At 34.7% G+C, this 16,218-nt stretch overlaps 1 protein-coding gene across 4 annotated transcripts in view; it reads left to right on the top strand.

The window, feature by feature from the left end:
- The window catches only part of NALCN (sodium leak channel, non-selective), a 342,682-nt gene that overhangs the window by 24,270 nt on the left and 302,194 nt on the right, over positions 1-16,218 (top strand). For all 4 annotated transcript variants that reach the window (XM_021929744.2, XM_003914045.4, XM_009192178.4 and 1 more), the window contains exons 4-6: positions 13,690-13,773; positions 15,274-15,413; positions 15,505-15,633. In XM_021929744.2, the coding sequence (XP_021785436.1) occupies positions 13,690-13,773; positions 15,274-15,413; positions 15,505-15,633 (353 nt within the window). The remainder of the gene's footprint in view (positions 1-13,689; positions 13,774-15,273; positions 15,414-15,504; positions 15,634-16,218) is intronic.

Below are 16,218 nucleotides of genomic sequence, written 5' to 3'. Positions count from 1 at the left end.
CAAGTAAAGAAAGATTTGTCTTTTTCTTTCTAATTTTATGCCACAATTGCTTTTACTTACTGAAAGTAAAATAAATGAATTGACTAACACTGTCAGTAAAATTTTAATAGTAATAGAGGTAGTGAACATTTTTGTTTCATTTTGGTTTATCTAGAACACCTCTAGTGTTTCTTCATTAACTAGTTTGAAAAATTGGGGTTTGAAGTATGTATATATTATCAGATTAAGTGAATAAACATTAATTTCACATTTTGAGAGTTGTATCATGACTAGCTTTTTAATTTGTCAAATGCTTATTTTTAATTTGTCAAATAACTATTTTTTCCTTAGTGCTTGTAATAGAAGAGATTTTTAAATATTGAGTTATCCTTCCATTCCTATAAAGAAAAATCCCTACTGGGTCAACATACATTTTTATTCTATTTTAATGTGCCGTTTTGTTATATATGTTTTATTTTCCTTGTTTTAAATTTGGTCTAATCTTTGCCAGGTTTTTATATTCGATTTTTCATGTCTATGTAGGTGGTGGGCATGTATGCATGCTATAAAATAGTCTGAGCACTCTTGAATTGTTTTCGCTTTAAAAAGTTTGGTATAAACCACCTGTGAAACCATCTGGTCCTGCTGCTTTTTTGTGGGGCTTCCTTTGTGGTATTTCCTATTTCTTCTATGGAAATTAGCTGTTTTATTTTTAGTTTTATTTTATGTTGTTTTGTTTTGTTTTATTTTTGAGACGGAGTATCGCTCTGGTCGCCCAGGCTGGAGTGCGGTGGCACAATCTCGTCTCACTGCAACCTCCGCCTCCTGGGTTCAAGCTATTCTCCTGCCTCAGCCTTCCAAGTAGTTGGGACTACAGGCACATGCCACTGTGCCAGGCAAATTTTTTGTATTTTTAGTAGAGATGGGGTTTCACCATGTTGGCCAGGATGGTCTTGATCTCCTGACCTTGAGATCCACCCGCCTCGGCCTCCCAAAGTGCTGGGATTACAGGCGTGAGCCACCGTGCCAGGCCTATGTGTTCATTTTTTAGTAGAGACAAGATCTGGCTCTGTTGCCCAGGCTGGAGTACAGTGGTGCAATCATAGCTCACTGCAACCTCCAACTCTTGGGCTCAAGAGATCCTCCCACCTCATCCTCCCGTGTAGCTGGGACTACAGGTGTGTGCCACCATGTGTGGCTGATTTTTAAAACTTTTTTAAGAGCGAGGGTCTTGCTATGTTGCCCAGGCTGGTCTCCAACTCCTAGGCTCAAGCGATCCCCCCACCTTGGCCTCCCAAAGTGCTGGGATTACAGGTGCGAGTCACGGTGCTCAGTCAAAATTGTCTGTTTTGAACTTGCTTGGTCTACTGGGGTCTATTTGGTGAAGTATATTTTCTTAGGAAATTATCCCCTATTTATTTTGTTTAATTATTTGGTAACATAGATTTGTGTAAATAGCTTTTATTTCCTCTGATTAATATTTTCTCCTGATTTTGTATTTTTTTGTTATTTCGATTAGAGTTTTTTGTTGTTAGGTTGGCTAGTAGTATTTTTTGTATGTTTTGTTTCATTTTATTTTAGGTTAGCCAATTGGTTTACTCATTTTGTTGATTTTTTTTTTTGAAGAAGAATCAGCTTAATTAATTAATTTAACTTAATTAATTTTTGTTTTATATTTAGTAGTTTCCTTGTTTTATTTGGTTTACTTTGCTGGTCTGTTTCTAACTTTTCAAAGGCGTTTGTCTCACATTTTCATTTCTCGGGACTCTTAAATCAGCTGCTTCCTTGCCTTGTGGTTAAAATGTTAACCACAAGGATAATGTTAGCCAGCAGCATAAAATGTTACTGCTGAGAATGTTTTTTCATTCTAAGTAACTTGATCTTTTCTCCTGAATATGGAAAGAGACTTTCCCTTTATTGGTAAAGTCAGTAGTACTATGAGAATGTATGTTATCTTTTTGTTGACAGCTATGGATATATTTTCCTAGGTTCATCATGTGATATTTATTTATTTTATTTCATTATTCTTCAGGATTCCTTTGGTATTCTAATTACACCAGGATCTATGTTTTGGTCTTTGCTTTGTTTTCTTTCCATGTGTTTCTTTCCTGTTTTTATCTTTTCTACATTCTATTTCCCTTGCTTCACTCCCCATGCTGTCCTCTCACTCCTGCGTCCCCTATATTTCACTCCTCTTTCTCAAATGCTTTTTTCATTTCTTTTTCGTCATTTCCCAAACAGTTTTTTTCTTTTTTTCTTTTTAGTCTCCTATCATTTAGACATCATTTCTGTGCTTTCTTTCTAGTTTTGTTATACTTTTGGAGCTTCTCTTTGTTTAAATTTCTTTTGGTCATGTTGTCATATTCTATTATAGTCTTCATCTGCTTTGAGTGTTTATTTTCTACATATATGTTTATGTATTATTTTATTATTATTTTTATTATTTTTTGAGACCGCGCCTTGCTCTGTCGCCCAGGCTGGAGTGCGATGATTTGATCTCAGCTCACTACAACCTCCGCCTCCCGGGTTCAAGCGATTCTCCTGCCTCAGCCTCCTGAGTACCTTAGATTACAGGCATGTGTCACCACACCCAGCTAATTTTTGTATTTTTAGTAGAGACAGAGTTTCACCATGTTGGCCAGGCTGGTCTCAGACTCCTGACCTTAGGTAATCCACCTGCCTTGGCCTCCCAAAGTGCTGGGATTATAGGCATGAGCCACTGTGCTCGGCCTATGTATTATTTCATTCATCTTAGTCTACAATGTTTTCACAAGGGCTTCATCATGATCCGTCTGTTTGGTTGTTTTTCTTGTTGTTCACATGAAATGGGAATTTTTCCTGCACATTGGGTAGAGTACCCTCTGCATACCGTCAGTACGAGGGGTCCCTTCACTGTTGTTAACCTGATGGGTAAACATGGAGCCTTTCCGTGTACCGACCATCATGTTCTGAGCTCTGAAATGCTGGCCCAATTATCGAATATTTCTTACCCACTGGCCCCAGTGTCCCTGTTCTACTCAATTTCTCTTCTAAAGATGGGGCTGTGGTCTGGAAAGGAGTTTTTGTTGGGTCTACTTAGGAGTTTCTAATGTTCCATTGCCTCTGATCTTTCTGCAGTTCCTCGGGGACATCGGTAGTCATTTGTTGTTGTTTTATTCCTCTGTTTTACAACTAGTTTACATTCCTACAAATTTTGCGGTTTATATTAAGGTTCACCTTCTGAGATATCTGCTCAGCATTCCACAAGTATTTATTAGTGATTTGGGGATTATAGAATTCTACTTGTTTATGGAAGAGGTGGGCCTCCTCCATGGCTTCAATGGACAGATTTCAAGATGATTCCAACATTGTCTGTATCTTCCACAATGTGGCTAGGCTAGTTTTTATAAGCACTAGGTTTAGATAAGCATAGGTTCGGAAAACTGGGCCTGTCTCAGGAGGTCATGTTGGGAGAAAGTTGGTCTTGGGAGAATGCTAGCATCTCTTTTATTCAGTTGTAACTGTACTCCCCTGGATGTTGCCCAGCCCTAGCTCACGTTCTGTGATTCACTAGAGGGCCGTGAATGGCCCTGTCACTTGTGTGTATATTGGTTATCTGGGCCATGGCAACCATTGCCCATGCATTGAAAGATCTGAATATTCTGGGTGAAGCATTTTGTGATTGAAATTGCCATATGTTGACTTCTTTAAGGTTCCATTTGAATGAAACAAATGAGTGACATTTTCCTAGAAGAAAAGTTTTGTTTTTTAAGTTATTACACAAATTAAGACTTGGATTTCACATCACTCAAATGATAGTAGGCACCCTGCTAACTGCCACAGTCTAACGATAAAAAGAACAGAGACATAATTAATACATAAATTACATACTCATTCCCGAGTGAACAGAGCAGTGAGAGAACATAAGTTTTAATAATTTAAATGTTAGAAGTTGAAGCAATAGTTAAAACAGGAAAAAATAATTTAGGACCAAATTGTTTTCAAAATGCTGTAAATTAACCATTTCCAGTATTTTAACATTTTCACCAACATTTGGGTGATGAACTATTTACTACAACGAAAAATTTTTATTTTCAATCTGTAAGAAACAAAATTTAAAATGAAAATCAAATATGGTTTTTCTGGTTTTCATTCAGAAGTAATTGGATCAAATACAACTGTAATGCTGATTTTAGTAATATTGCACTGTTAACATCTTGAAGTAGTCAGCTCAACTTCATAGCTCAGTAAAACTGATATTTTATGTTTAAATGCTTGCTAACGTTTTAGTTAAATATGAGGTCTGCCTATCCTGAACCAAGCTTTAAATGTATCAACTCACTGAATTTTTACCATCATGGCCTGTATTATTGTTAGAGGGTAATAATTATATCAGTAACTACTGTCAGACTTTCATGATATTAAATCTAAGCCACAGCTTTATCATTTTCGTACTGCAGACTTCTTCAAACATGAATGTCATAACAGATACAGCTCAAAGAGTATATTGGCCTTGATATTACGTTCTTATATTCAAAACTTAAGTTTTTAATTAGACTTTATTTTAGCAAAATGTCCTTTGTCACATTAAATGTATGTTGCTAATTTACATTTTATTAGCTTTGCATTTTTGTATTTGTAAATTTGTTTTGCTTTTACACTTACATGAGAAATGTGTACATATTGTAGGTATTTAAGTTACATCATAATAAAAATACATCCGTCACATCGAGGCTCTATGATACCTTTTGGAGGACCTCTCTCTTATATTACTCAAGTTTGAGTTACTGTGCTTTCTTCAACTCTACCATAATTTTTTAAACTTTTGTTAAAATACCTGTCTGCTGTAAACCTTATCTTTTTTCATACTTTTTTTACCTTGATACATTTGCCAGTAGCACTGCAGTTTTCTCTCAATCTTTAGTCTCTTTACCCAGGGTAATTTGCAAATATGTGCTGTATTTTCTCGCTAACATTTAAGCTTGTATTTCTTCATACATAAATGGGAACGTTATGAATATACACGTTCTATTTTAATCTTCAGGTTACACTTTTCATAATAAGTTTTCATCCTGTTTGGAACAGAGTTGTGCAAATATGAAGTGTTTAATATTCACTGATTGCCAACTAAAATATTTCTAAGGAATAGTCAAATTTAGTTATTGAGTGAGCAGTACCTGTTAGCCGTGTGTTCTGGGTGGAAAAGTGTGTGTGAGTTAATGTGTACATATGCTAGTAATTTGGGGAATGCTAACCTGTTATTTTTTAAGGAGTCTTTTCCATGCATAAAACTATGTTAGCCCATAAGAAAACGTTTATAGAAGCAGACCAATGTATTTTTGCCCAGCGTCATGCACAATTCTTTAAAATTATACCTAGCCAATTTTGGCAATGTTGTGGTATACCTAAGAGTCATACCTAATCATTAAAGTAGTGTTATCCAGTGATACCTAGTTTATAAAATTATGCACAACAAAGCAAACCCTGACACTTTATTTTTCAATACAGACGTGTCGAAGCTGTGGCTTCCTAGTGTTGCCTACTAATTTTATTGACCTAGTCATTTGCCAAATATATATTAAAATAGATATAAATATAAAATATTTAAGATATGAAAATGTTTAAAATATTTAAGGTATAAATATAACATAAGAAGGAGTTGTATTCTTAAACCCAAGTACAGTTTCCAAGTTTTCTTTTAATCATCCAGCAACCATTTATTGAACACTTGCAATGAGCTCATCTCTGCCCTTGGGGAAGGGAAACACACAAAACCAAGCAGAGCCCCTGTCCTCAGAGAAAGGTTCACTTTGTGGAACAGACTTAGCACATACAGGCACTCTTCATTTCCAACATCCAATATATTTCTGCAAACATGCTGGATAGCATATTTTCAGAAAATAGGCACTTCTATTTCGTTAATTTATATGGGAAAACTAATAATCTATTAGGGGAGCTCTGCCTGATTTCTCCAAATATCACTACATCACCCTCTAATACCTTTGCAAGTCAACCTGCATATTTCTGCAAAACAAAAAGCATTTAAAACACCCCTTCCCCAATTATTTGCACTAATCAAACCGCAGTGGATGTTTTATATGTGCCCAAAAGTAACAGGAATTTTCTGTTATTAAGTAAATTTTAAAAATACATACATTAAAGTACCATCCACCATATTTTATTGAATTGTTGATATCATCAATTGTAAAAAAAAAAAAAAAAAAAAAAAAAAAAAAAAAAAAAAAAAAAAAAAGCATCACTTCACAGATTCACAGGTCTCTAAGAAATAATAAAGGCTTCTAATTATACTTTGACTGAAAGATGTAAGATTGTAATTGATGCATCAATTAGAAGATGCACCTGAATCCAGAAGTGTGCAACTGTGTTGGAGCAGGGTAGAGTGTGTTTTAGAATTGATGAAATATGGTAAAATGGGCCTGGGTTGGTAAACTCAGTTTTTGGATCTCGTGAAAGGCTAGCCTTCAGGGGAAGGGTAGGAAAGAGGAAGGTAACAATGCACTAGCGTTAAATAGTTAAGTAGGTAAACAGTGCTGGTACAAGATTAGGCCCAAAAGGCGAACAACAGAGATATACCTGCATTGCACACTATACCTTTGGCAGGATCCATTGGCAACTTTAATGTGTCCATTGGCACACATGCAAATTCATTGTGGTGATTCTTCTAGGTTCATAGTGATTCTGAGGCAAACATTTTTTGCAGATATAAATTGCAAATATTTGTACAGTGAGAGTCTACATAGAGAGGGACCTTCTTTTTTTTTTTATGAAAGGGCTTTAACAGTGGTGTGTAAAAGCTACGGGGAAGGCCAGCACAAAAAAGAAAAGGACCAAAACTCTCTGCCTGGGGATATCAGAGAATCTTGAAGAAAGAGGAGTGTGAAACAATGCCCTGAAGGATGAGTAAGGTCTGTGGTAGGGGTGATGGAAGTAAGACAGAAGTAAGGGATCTCACAGGGAAAGAAAAGGAATATGTTGAGACACAAAGGTGTGGAACAGTGAGGTACGTGCTGAGCTCAAAGTAGTCAGAAGTGGCAGATGGGCTGTGCATAGGAGGCAGCTGGAGAGGAGTTTGTGAAGCCAGACCTGGCGGCATCGTGGAGGGCCCGGCAGGCTCTGCAAGGAGTTCTGACTTCGTTCTGTGGTCAGTAAAGATGGTTGGAGGATTTTCATCTGAGAGTAGCAGAATCTGATTTGTGTTTAAATGGTTCACTCTGGAGGTAACATGCTGGATGCACAGCTGGGGAGAGAAACTGAAGCAGAAAGTCCTTCCGGCAAGAAATGTCTTTAACAATTTTTGTTGGAGGAATGCGTTTGTTTTAAGTGTTTTCCATCTTTTGTAATATTCCCCAAGCCTGAAGGTGCCTGCCAATCAATTCCCACTCCTCAGCAACTTTCTTCTAATTGCCTCCCTAATTCCTCTTCCTAGAAGCGTTCTCACTCACCAAATCCCTAGAGGTGAAAAGAAACTATTCGGATGATACATGTCTGTGCTGATGCAGAGCACTTCATGTACGGCAGACTGTGAATTCTTTAGACCATTCTCAGTTGTCTATTTCACATCTGGCAATAGATACAAGTAAAAGTAGCATGCATCCTTTAAGCACTGTTGAAGTAATATAAAATAATGCTGAGACATAGTGACAGATGGGCCCTGGAAACTTGGGACAATAAATCCTGTGCTCATGAAACTACCAGTGCATATCATTTTGTCACTGCAAAATATATCCCTATAAATGTGTTTCCTTTTCCTGCTTGTTAAATACTTGCATGATATGTTGTTACTTTCTTATACCTTGTCATTGATTGGCAGTCTTCAAGTGTTTACCTTTATAAAAATCGACATACACAGCTCTTGAAACACTCATCTCCTCAACTAACAGAGTGCTGATTTTTGCCCGTAGCTCAAGCACTCTCCGCCCTCCATTTCTTGTTGATGGAACAAACAAATTAAAACATTTTTTTCATATTTAAGATATTAAAATATCTTGAGTACCACTGGTCATTCATATATGTTAGCTTCTGGTTGCATATTTTAGAAGCGGGTTGCAAATATTATAACTTGAGCCTTAATACAGTAGAATTTTAAAGGATCTGTCCATGCTTATAAATGGAATCAAAGCAACTTTGACTGCTATGGCTAGGGCTTCTGACGATAATTTGATAAATATGCCAGATACAAAACATAATCTAAGGTTGTATTTCAAAGTGTCAGATTTCAAGGTCTGTATTCTACTTATTTAAAAGTATTATAAACTTATTGTGCCTTAGCGATTATTGATAATGATTAATATGATAGTAATTTTAATTCCTACCAATTCAATTGTATTTACAATTTCATGGTAATATATAAAATATGTAAACTGTAACCGTATTTGCGTGGCATGTTTAGTTCTGCTTATGCAAACTATGCTAATCCAGGAAGTATCCATAAGTCATCTCATGATCTCCTCTGTAATCTTTCATGGTTACAAAGGAGTCAGAAAGGAATAATTTCTTTTTAGAAGCAATACAAATAATTTCAGTAAATAGATGGATGGATGGATGGATGCATTAAGAAATATTAATTGACATCTTGCTGTGCACATTGTAATCTACAGAGGCTTTTTATCTAAGACATGGTTCATGTGACTATCATTCATTTAATATCTGCTGTATGTCACCCACTGTACTGGGTGCTGGAAACACAACCTTAACTTATCCTACTTAAAGTCTCAGGGTGTTATTCATCTTCAGAACATGCTCAAACATTTACCATGAGGGGTAGACTTCTTTTTTTTTCTAATATAACTCCAGAGAATACGTTCAGAGAAGATTTAAGTAGGAAACTCAAACTTCGCCATCAGATCCAATAAGTTGGAGAGACCGAATATAAATTCATGAAACAACCAGTATGGATTGCAGCGGTGTATTCTGCGAGTAACACAAGATGCACATTATTTATATACACAAACTGAGTTGTCAGTTGTTGCATAATGCCTGAGTTAAGGTGATCAGAGGAGGCTGTAGTCAGATCACTCTGGAAGAAAAGGTTGGCACAGACTTTGCAGAATTTTTCAGGAAGATGGACAGCATGAAAAACAATGAACATTAACCAGCCAAAGATGTTTTACAAATGGAAAAATGCTGAGTGTTGCTGTCCTTTGTATCTTGGGTCATGATAACTCTGCTTATAAAAGGCGTTTATGAATATTGAATGACTCGTGGAAACATGAGCCAAAAGATAATACATGAAACTTATGCCCAGAGGATTATTTCCATATTTTACTGGGAAAATAAAAAGAGGCCAATTCTGATTGACCACTGCATACCATCTAGCGTGTGCTGAGCTTGCTGGTGACACGTGAATGCCACTAAATGTTTCTGAAAAGTCCAAGGCAGAAAACATTCCAAACAAAACAATTAAATTACTTTCTATGGAAAAGAAAGTTTTCTAAATTACATAGAATTTTTGCTAAGCCAGTTTTTATAAATGAGGTCATTTGAAATTAAAATATTTGTATGTTTCTAATTTCTGATCACCACTGGTGCTTCTAAAATGATTTAAAATAATTCATTATTTTATATAGCTTGAAACGTAGTGTGGGCCGGTTTTACAACATTAATTTCCTTAGCAAACAAATCAGAAGCAAAAATTTGGTCACATCTGTTATTGATAGCTTTTCATTCTGAATTGGTGAGGCCCCAATTTTTTAATTTAAATTTATTTTTGCCAAATGGAGAAGTGATTCTTGTTAAAGCTAAAATATCCAACTTAAAAAAAAGTTGAAAAGCTATTTTTTAAAATTTAACATGTAAACATTGGTCCAGAAACATATCAGAATACATTGTGAAAAGCATGTCTGTCCTCCACCTTTGGCTCCTGACCACTCACTTGCCCGCCCACTGCCCACAACACAAAGGGAATAGCATCGTTTATCCTCATTTGTTAACATTGTAAATGAACCTCAATATAATGGTGAGCTCTCATTCTATGTTCCACTGAGTTTAATTCATTTCTAAAGCAAATTATGAGCAATTGAAAGGAGGGTAATTATAATGCTACTACATATAACATTGTCAATGACAAAAATGAAATAAAATAGTAATACTGTTCTATTTAATACTTTTGAAAAAGTACCACATAAATTCATCCTATTTGGGTGCCCATGTACTCAGCAATCTATAATCACTCTTTTCCTGCCTAATATTTACTCATGAATTGCTCCAATTTTAACATAGTTCTCTGCTGAGTCCCATAAAATTTCAGTCTTCATTTTTGGAATTCTTTGCATTTTTTAAAACAAGTCACAACTATACCTAGTTCTTAAAATAAAGATGAAGTGGTAATTTTCTTTTTCTTTTTCCCTAACACACAAGTAAAAAACATTTGTTAATTTAATAAAAGTACACTTGAAAATAGACACTTTTATTTTTCTTCATGACACTTGTCAACATATAACATAATGAATATTTTATTTCATTCAGAATGTAAATTGCGTAAAGACACGTGTTTGCTTTGTTCACCTTTGTATCCCTAGTTCTTGAACACTGCCTAGATTAAAGGGATGCTTATAAGCTGAGGGAAGGAAGGAAGAAAGGAAAGAAGGGAGGGAGGGAGGGAGGGGGTCGGGGAGAAAGAAAGGAACGACGGAAGGAAGGAAGGAAGGAAGGAAGGAAGGAAGGAAGGAAGGAAGGAAAGAAGGCAGGAAGGCAGGAAGGAAGGCAGGCAAAGCACAACTTACATAATTCATATTCTATTATCTTCTTGGGTGTTAATCAAAGGCTCAGATAAAAGTCAAATTTATATTGGCTATATTATCTGTATTTCAATTATAATTAATTTACATTTTCAATTAAGTGTGCAATATATGAGGCAAGTATGATGCTTATAGTTAAAGATGTTTGTGAGATCTTTAACACAACTATTAAAAAACACAACTATAAAAAAAGTTGAAGATGACTATAAAAACACCTTAAATTATTTGTTGTATATTTAACCTTTGTGATGTGTTTACGTGTAGCACATCAACACCAGGAGCACCAGTAGCGTCTTCATATGATGATAGTCACATAGTTTAATAGGGCCATTGTCCTTCTTGTCACCCAGAGCCAAGCTTCAGAATTTGCTTTCATATCTCTTTTGTGAGTCTTCCCAAACCCAGGAGTCACCAAGTTTGGTTGATTATCTTGCTATTGAAAACATTATTTATCCATTCATTTGGGAGTTAACTTTAGTTTCTCTAAACTCCCCATAGAATTAATCTTACCATCTTTCCCACTATGTTTATAACTTTAAGTTATTTTACCTTATATATTAGCTGGATATGTTCACATATGTTTTTTTCTATAAGATTGTTGTTCTTTTGGTTGTTGCTGGTGGTGCTGATGGTTGTGTGTGTGTGTGTGTGTTAGCTAGACATTATATATCCTCTAATGTAAAACAGGCACTTATTCAATGTTCATTAAGTTGAGTTTATACTTCATTTTTCGGTCAGAAAACTTCCATTAAGTGTTTTATCATAGTGTTAGTTTTGCATACACCATAAATTATTTCCAGAAACCTCTCAAGGAGATATTTGGACACCTATTTGTTACTAAAGGTGGAAGCTTATGTCAATATCCTGCAACATGTTTTATCATTTGATTTGAAATCTTGACATTTTATTTCTATTTTTATTTCCCTAGCAGGTTTAATCAGAGGAGGTAATGATATATGTGACTGAATTCAGAATTGAGTTACATGGATGACTACAGAATTAATGACTTAATGGGGTAGTCCTAAAAAAGCAAAGGCTTTTCTATTTAAAGTTTCCAATTTTTGACCTCATGAAGTTTTCTGTTTTATTATTCCAAAGGCATTTTTTTAAAATTCCTGTGTTATTAAAACATACATTCTAATGTCAGAACAGATTCTCTATTCAAAAATGAAAGTGGTACATCTTTATCTTTCTTTTATGTATACAATCCCAATTAAAATTAAAGTCAATATATATTTTCCCTGCAAATTAAGACGTTTCTTCTTCACTTTTTTTGGTTAGTCTTGGATTCTATTTTTATTGCACTGTGGTCCAAGAGAATGGTTGTTTTAATTTCAGTTCTTTTGCATTTTCTGAGAGGTGTTTTATGTCTGATTAAGTGTTGATTTTAGAATATGTGCTATGTGACAATGAGAAAAAATGTATATATATGTGTGTGTGTATATATCCACATATATACAGTGGAAAGTTCTGTAGATGTCTATCAGGTTCATTTGATCTTTGGGAGTTTTTGCCTTAATGATCTAATACCGTCAGGTGTTGAAATCTCCCATTATTATTGTGCAGAACTGTAAGTCTCTTTGAATATCTCTAAGAACTTGCTTTATAAATTTGGATGTTCCTGTGTAAAGTGCATATATATTTAGGATAGTTAGGTCTTTTTATTATTATTATACTTTAAGTTTTGGGGTACATTTGCAGAACGTGCAGTTTTGTTACATAGGGATACACATGCCATGTAGCATGTATACCTAGGTATATATATGTATACCTATGTCCTATTACATAGGACAAATAATGTTTTCAGCATACATACAAATACACATGGCGGTTTGCTGCACCCATCAACCCGTCATCTACATTAGGTGTTTCTCCTAATGCTGTCCCTCCCCTAGCCCCCCACCCCCTGACAGATCCCAGTGTGTGATGTTCCCCTCCCTGTATCCATATGTTCTCATTGTTTAACTCGCACTTATGAGTGAGAACATGTGGTGTTCGATTTTCTTTTCCTTTGTTAGTTTGCTGAGAATGATGGTTTCCAGCTTCATCCATGTCCCTTCAAGAAACACGAACTCATCCTTTTTTATGGCTGCGCAGTATTCCATAGTGTATATGTACCACATTTTCTTTATCCAGTCTGTGATTGATGGGCATTTGGATTGGTTCCAAGTTTTTGCTATTGTGAATAGTGCTGCAACAAACATATGTGTGTATGTGTCTTTATAGTAGAATGATTTATAATCCTTTGGGTAATTACCCAGTAATGGAATTGCTAGGTCAAATGGTATTTCTGGTTCTAGATCCTTGAGGAATCGCCACACTGTCTTTAACAATGGTTGAACTAATTTACACTCCACCAACAGTGTAAAAGTGTTCCTATTTCTCCACATCGTCTCCAGCATCTGTCGTTTCCTTACTTTTTAATGATCGCCATTAAACTGGGGTGAGATGGTATCTTATTGTGGTTTTGATTTGCATTTTTCTAATGACCAGTGATAATGACCTTTTTTTCTTCTTCACTTTTTAATCAGCTTGAAGTGAATGCCTTGTTAATTTTCCTACTAATGGTGCTAAACCTAACAGTTTTAAAGACCTTCCTGTTGACCACAGTGTGCTCTTGGTTCTTGTAGGCAGGGAGCTGGCTTAGGACCTACATAGCATATTTGGAAGAATGGCTTCTGGTTCTTTAAGTGTTAGAATTTGTGTGGCTGAGAGAAAAAAATGTGATATTTTCCCTTTACGTGAATTAAGTATTTTACCTGCAAAGTTCTGCAGTTGCTTGTCTTTTATAAAATATTTTTCTTATAAGTAATGCTACTTAAAATGCTAAACTTATTCCTTGTGAAAGTCTGTTCTATTATGATACACAAATTGTAGATAGCTTTTATTGAATTAACATTTGACATTTTCCTCCACAGATTTTTCTTTAAAATATTTGCTCTCCCTAATAATGCCATGTAAAATTTATTTTCAGGGGGATAGTTCCTACGTGAAAGATCGCTGGTGTGTTTTTGATGGATTTATGGTCTTTTGCCTTTGGGTTTCTTTGGTGCTACAGGTAATTAAATATTTTTTTAATTACAAGGGGGTGTTCTCCCAAATGGGAATTATTTTGTATTAGAAGTCTAAATAGAAATATTACAAAATATATATCAAATGTGATTGTGTAACTGCCTACAGCATTATGTTTATTTTTCTTTTAACTGATGTGATTAATCTGTTTACTGTGACATATTTGAAATTTGAAAAATTAATTTTAATGGATACATAATACTTGTATGTATTTATGGGGAACTGAGTGATATTTGATGTATGCAAGGTGTAATGATCAAATCTGCATAATTAGCATTTATATCACCTCAAACATTTTATTGTTAGAAAAGTCAATAGCTATAATATCTTAATTATTGTCAGTTACATTTGTGAATTATTTCTCAATCAGAAATGAAAATCAATACTATAGAAAATTGTTAACTATTAATCAGATATATATATTCCCTGAAATGAAGGAAACAATGTGGAGTCTTATTTCTGTATTTGTAAATAAAAAATAGAACTTAAAAATTTAAAGTCTAGTCTTCTAATATTTTGATGGGTATTAGCCAACATAAAATGCTATATTGCAAATATTAAATGCTTTATTATAAGAGATGGGGAACATACATTAAGAAGGCTTACAGGAGAGATTTGATTGGAAAATAAGTAGAATTAATTTCCGTGCATTCATTCAGACATGATTTTGCCTTTTAATTCAACTAAAGTTACTATATTCTTTTGATTTTATTTGATCTGTTTTGATTTGATTGTGGTAAGAACGCCTAACATAAGATCTACTGTTTTAACGAATTTTAATTGTACAATAAATTATTGTTAACTATAGGTACAATGTTGTACAGGTCTCTAGAGTTTATTCATCTATTCTTTATTTAAAAATTCAGAATTCAAAACTTCACAGCCCGTTCTGCCAACTCATCATAGTGTTTGTTGATAAGCTTTCCTTTCTTATTTTTATAAAGTTCACCTCTCCCACAATTTAATTTCATCACTCATATATTTTTAAATCAGCTTTCTCAGGTTGAATCGTTTCTCATATTAATATGTCCTTTTCCATTTAATAACTATTGTGTGATTGACAAACATTTCTAATTATTATTTTGCCTCTGTTAGTAAATAGTGTTTCATAATTTTAACCGTTTCTCTATTACTTTATTTTCTAGATATTCAAAAGCCTCCACCAAAGAACAATATTAATGACAAAGACAGCATACTTATTTTATATTCTAAGTTGGCACTTCTTGTAATTAAAAACTGTCTTAATGAATGAGACAGGAAATGAACAAGATTAATGATGTTCTCATTAGTTTATGTATTTGTTTCTGTTAAGATAGCTATAGATTCAAAATATACTCAAAAGAAAGTGGATTTTGGTGGAAAATAATGTAGGACTAAATTCAGAATAGAGATGCACCTACTTATGCTGCTAACATCTGTATATTCCATGAGTATGAGCAATGCTAGGGGAAAATCCAACCTCATTTACCCATCTTTTAATTTGTAGGTGTTTGAAATTGCTGATATAGTTGATCAGATGTCACCTTGGGGCATGTTGCGGATTCCAAGGCCACTGATTATGATCCGAGCATTCCGAATTTATTTCCGATTTGAACTGCCAAGGACCAGAATTACAAATATTTTAAAGTGAGTGCTACTTTACAATAAGTTAAGAGGAAAAGTTTATGAAGTTTTTTTGTAAGTTTTATGTACTTTACCTGCTTCTTTTTTTCCCTAGGCGATCAGGAGAACAAATATGGAGTGTTTCCATTTTCCTACTTTTCTTTCTACTTCTTTATGGAATTTTAGGAGTTCAGATGTTTGGAACATTTACTTATCACTGTGTAGTAAATGACACAAAACCGGGGTAAGTTTATCTGTTAATTACATTTTAATCTGGTTGATTAACAAAACTATCTCTGTAATTTTCATGAGAATAACCTCTGTGTCAGATTTTTCAAACAGTGTTTATGTCCTCTTTGTCCTGTGTCTCTGCTTCCTCAGTATTGTTTTGTCCAATTTTTATTTTATTTTATTTTATTTTTGAGATGGAGTCTCGCTCGGTCGCGAGGCTGGAGTGCAGTGGTGCGATCTCAGCTCACTGCAACCTCCGCGTCCCAGGTTCAAGCGTTTCTCCTGCCTCAGCCTCCCGAGTAGCTGGGACTGCAGGCATGCACCACCATGCCTGGCTAATTTCTGTTTTGTCCAATTTTTAAAGACAAGTATTCAAAACAAGACAGATTGGAAAATGTAAGCTGGTGGGAAAGTAGATTAAGCAAATGCAAAGTATACATTTAGAAACCTTTCTCAGTGTGGCAAAATGGGGAATGTGCTAACATAATAACAGAAACCTAAAGCTTCACTGAGGAAGTTTTTCATATTAGAGTGAGTTACATGTTAGGAAAAAAACCTCATTTTTATTATTATTATCTTTGGTCATCATTCCCTAAAA

This window comes from Papio anubis, chromosome 15 (genome assembly GCF_008728515.1).
Source record: "Papio anubis isolate 15944 chromosome 15, Panubis1.0, whole genome shotgun sequence".
Taxonomy (NCBI): domain Eukaryota; kingdom Metazoa; phylum Chordata; class Mammalia; order Primates; family Cercopithecidae; genus Papio; species Papio anubis.
Note: the sequence above shows the minus strand (reverse complement) of the source record. Positions and strands in the feature narration are given on the sequence as shown.